Consider the following 3281-nt stretch of genomic DNA (forward strand, 5'->3'; position numbering starts at 1 on the left):
GTAGGACCACAGGCCCCAAAGAGATCATCTCCTGTTTGACAAGTATTACAGGGACAACAGTTGCAAATGATAAAAAACACTCCTCTCCCAGTCTTTGAAGAGAGAACACAGCTGAATGTGAACTCCTTGTGGCAAGTTCTGGATGACCTTGTATCCTCCAGCATGAGACAAGCTGCTGGTTGCACTGAAGTTTTGCTGTGAAGTGTCCAGAGCTCTTGGCCCAGCACAGCATTGCTCTGTTGTAACAGTCCTCAGCTAACAGATTCAATGATCATCAGGAATACGGGCCATCTGCCAGGGAGGCTGACACTACCTCCTCCAGATAGGAGGAGAAATACTTTACAAAGGGCATGGAAAGAGGGGGGCGTGAAAACAGAGCCTATCACCACTCCAGTATGAGACCCCAAAGCCAACAATCTTAATATCCTACGCTAAAATTATGTTCTGTTCTTTTGCTTTTCTACTTCTCCTTCCCATTACTAACCCGAACGTGAATTCCTAGCAGCGAGCCCTTATATCTATTTCCCATTCAATCCTGAAACTGCCATGGTACAGTGGGGTTACACCATCCCGCATCCTCCCATAACAGTTGATGTTTCCTGAACCGAATTCTAGTATTTAGAAGCTGTAACCACCTCTGGTTAAACATCACTGGCTTTAAGTCAGTTTTGCTTTGCCTCTTTTTCCGCAAGAGGCCAGGAAACCTGGATGTGATATGGCTCTAGTTCTTCTGGAGTGACATAGTCTGGAGCATTACCCATCAGGTCCCGTCCCCTGAAGGATTTAGGAAAAGCAATGACATCTCTGATACTTGGAGCATCAATGATGAGAGAGATCAGCCTGTCAAGTCCTAGAAGCAGAAAACAAATTGATGAACCACTTCAGTTATGGCCCTATATCCTCCGATTTGGAAAAATCAGAAAGATTGAGTAGATAATATTACTGAGCTTGAAGAAAAAAACTGAAGCAAGTAAGGGGAAAAAAATAATCTCAAACAGTAGCAGACAAATAGACTTGCCTAAAGAAAAGAAATGCCTAGCAAAATAAAGCTTTTCAATATTACAGAAAGTTCTGCAACACACCAAGGACTGCAAGACAGAGACAGTGCTTTTGCCAAGGCACCATAACAAAACCAGGGCAACTGAGTGGCAGGAACACTGTAAGGGCTCTGCTTAACTGCTCAAACAAAGCTCAAATTAACGAGTTCTGAAGGATTACAACTAGGAGAAATTAAAAAAAGAACAAGAGCATCTGGGTGATTGGGTGGAGGGAAATCATACTGGAAAACCACAAGTTAGAATGCTACCTCTTGTTTGTGGGGTTTGTTTGTTTTGGTGGGGGGTTTGGTTTGTGTTTTTAAAAAAACACAAACTTGCAATGTTCTAGGAACAAAATCTGACATTATCTGATTTAGTGAGCACCACAGATAAGGAAGAAGGGAAGGGAGACTGAAGCAGAGGGCAAGGCTGTGGCTGTGACCCCGGGCATGAAACAAAGTACCATGCTGTCCCAGGCCTCTGGGCCTGCAGCACAGGGATCCTCTTCTGGCTGCAGAGGGATGAGAATAAAGATGACCTAATCTTAATGAACATGCTGTTTGTTTGCTACTGGTTGAGATTAATTTTTTCCCCTTACTTGCTTCAGTTTTATTCTTCAAGCTCAGTAATATTATTTACTCCATCTTTCCAATATGCTGTTTGTAGAACAGCATATAAGGATCATTCTTAGAGCCACCAATATGTGATTTGGCCCTTGCATAGGAACCAAATCACACTACGACACTGGGGAGGAACACCAAAACATTCTGCACTTGGTGATGAAACTTCTGTTTTCTTCTACAAAGCAGCTAAAGAGATGTGTAAACCCACATCTGTGTAAACCCACAGTGTTACCATGTTGGTGGTGCCAAATAGCAACATCAGAACAGCCCCCTCTGTCCAGGGGGGACAAGGCTTTTGCTAATAAGCACGAGGCTTACTCCTGGGATCTAATATGCCAAAAAAAAAAAAAAAAAAAGTCACAAGACACCTGCATCCTGGAGGTGACACAGAGCACTCACCTAAAGCAATTCCTCCATGAGGTGGAGCTCCAAACTCTAAAGCCTCAAGCAGATGGGAAAGCACCTCAGAGTTCTCCTGCAAAATCATGTAACAAGTGTCACTGGGTAAACAATGGTTTTCCTACTAGCAATGTAAGATGAAGGTATGATGAAGGCATCCATCACTCAGGGCTAGGAGTTATGTTTCTCTAAGAAGCATGCGTTTCTTTCAGAATTTGAAGTGGCTATTTAAGTAGTCATTTAAATCTCCAAGAGGATATTACAGCCATCTGTAGGTGTTACCTTCAGCACTTTCTCCAGCACAAAACGCTGTTGTTCTGCACTATGAATTCTGATGGAGCCACCTCCAACTTCACTGCCATTCAGCACCAGGTCATAGTGCTGGCTACGGACCTGCAGAAAGAAATGAACAGGCACCTTAGCAATGCTGGGACACAGCTGCATTTAACATCAAATCTGCACACAGACAGCAAAGGCACTGGGAATGAAGCCATGACATACTAGAACACTGCTCCCTGTGGTACCTTGCAGTTCAGCTACCAGTCATAGGACTGGAGGCATGGACTGCTGCTGACAGAGGTGCGAACAGTACAAACTTTGCAAAGTTGAATCAAACAAATCAAACAAAATCAACAAATCCTTCTGCAAAGTTGATCAAAACCTGAAGCAACATGGGATGGGTCAGAATATAAGACTCCTCCCTTTAAGCAACTGTTTCCTATAAGCCCCTTTTGTCAGGGGCAGACATGGGTATTTGCCACTCAGAGTAATCTGGAAGCCAGCTCTTCCAAACAGATACGTACAATGTGCAGTCAGTTCCATGAAACAACATCCCTTTTTACAGTAAAAACAGGTGCTACTTACACAGTTTTCCAGGACATACAGCTGTAAAAGAGCCAGCATGGCAGGCTTGAAGTTAGTTACCTTTGTGGGATCAGAATAGAGGAGGCTGGTATCTGAAGGATGAGGGGCAGTGAAGGGGTGATGAGCAGATTCCAGTTCAGTGGGATTCTCTTCCTTGGGGAGGAAAAGTGGAAAATCCACCACCCACAGAAAGTGAAAAGTCGTAGGATCACGGAGTACCAGCCCAGCTGCCTCAAGGAGGTCAGCACTCTCCAACCGTAGGCTTCCTAATGCAGAGCACTGCAAAAGAGAAGCAAGAGAATGAGACAGGGCAATTTTGCTAACAGGAAAGTTGCTCAAACACTGACCAGTGAAAGAG

At 44.1% G+C, this 3281-nt stretch overlaps 1 protein-coding gene across 1 annotated transcript in view; it reads right to left on the minus strand.

Moving 5' to 3' along the window:
• Nucleotides 1–662: 662 nt before the first annotated feature.
• The window catches only part of DARS2 (aspartyl-tRNA synthetase 2, mitochondrial), a gene marked incomplete at its 5' end in the record, with an annotated part of 15596 nt that continues 12977 nt past the window's right edge, over nucleotides 663–3281 (minus strand). Inside the window, 4 exons of the mRNA XM_010289261.1 lie at nucleotides 663–850; nucleotides 2060–2135; nucleotides 2342–2452; nucleotides 2984–3202. Coding sequence (XP_010287563.1) covers nucleotides 663–850; nucleotides 2060–2135; nucleotides 2342–2452; nucleotides 2984–3202 — 594 coding nt within the window. The remainder of the gene's footprint in view (nucleotides 851–2059; nucleotides 2136–2341; nucleotides 2453–2983; nucleotides 3203–3281) is intronic.

This window comes from Phaethon lepturus, unplaced genomic scaffold, assembly GCF_000687285.1.
Source record: "Phaethon lepturus isolate BGI_N335 unplaced genomic scaffold, ASM68728v1 scaffold42286, whole genome shotgun sequence".
NCBI lineage: Eukaryota > Metazoa > Chordata > Aves > Phaethontiformes > Phaethontidae > Phaethon > Phaethon lepturus.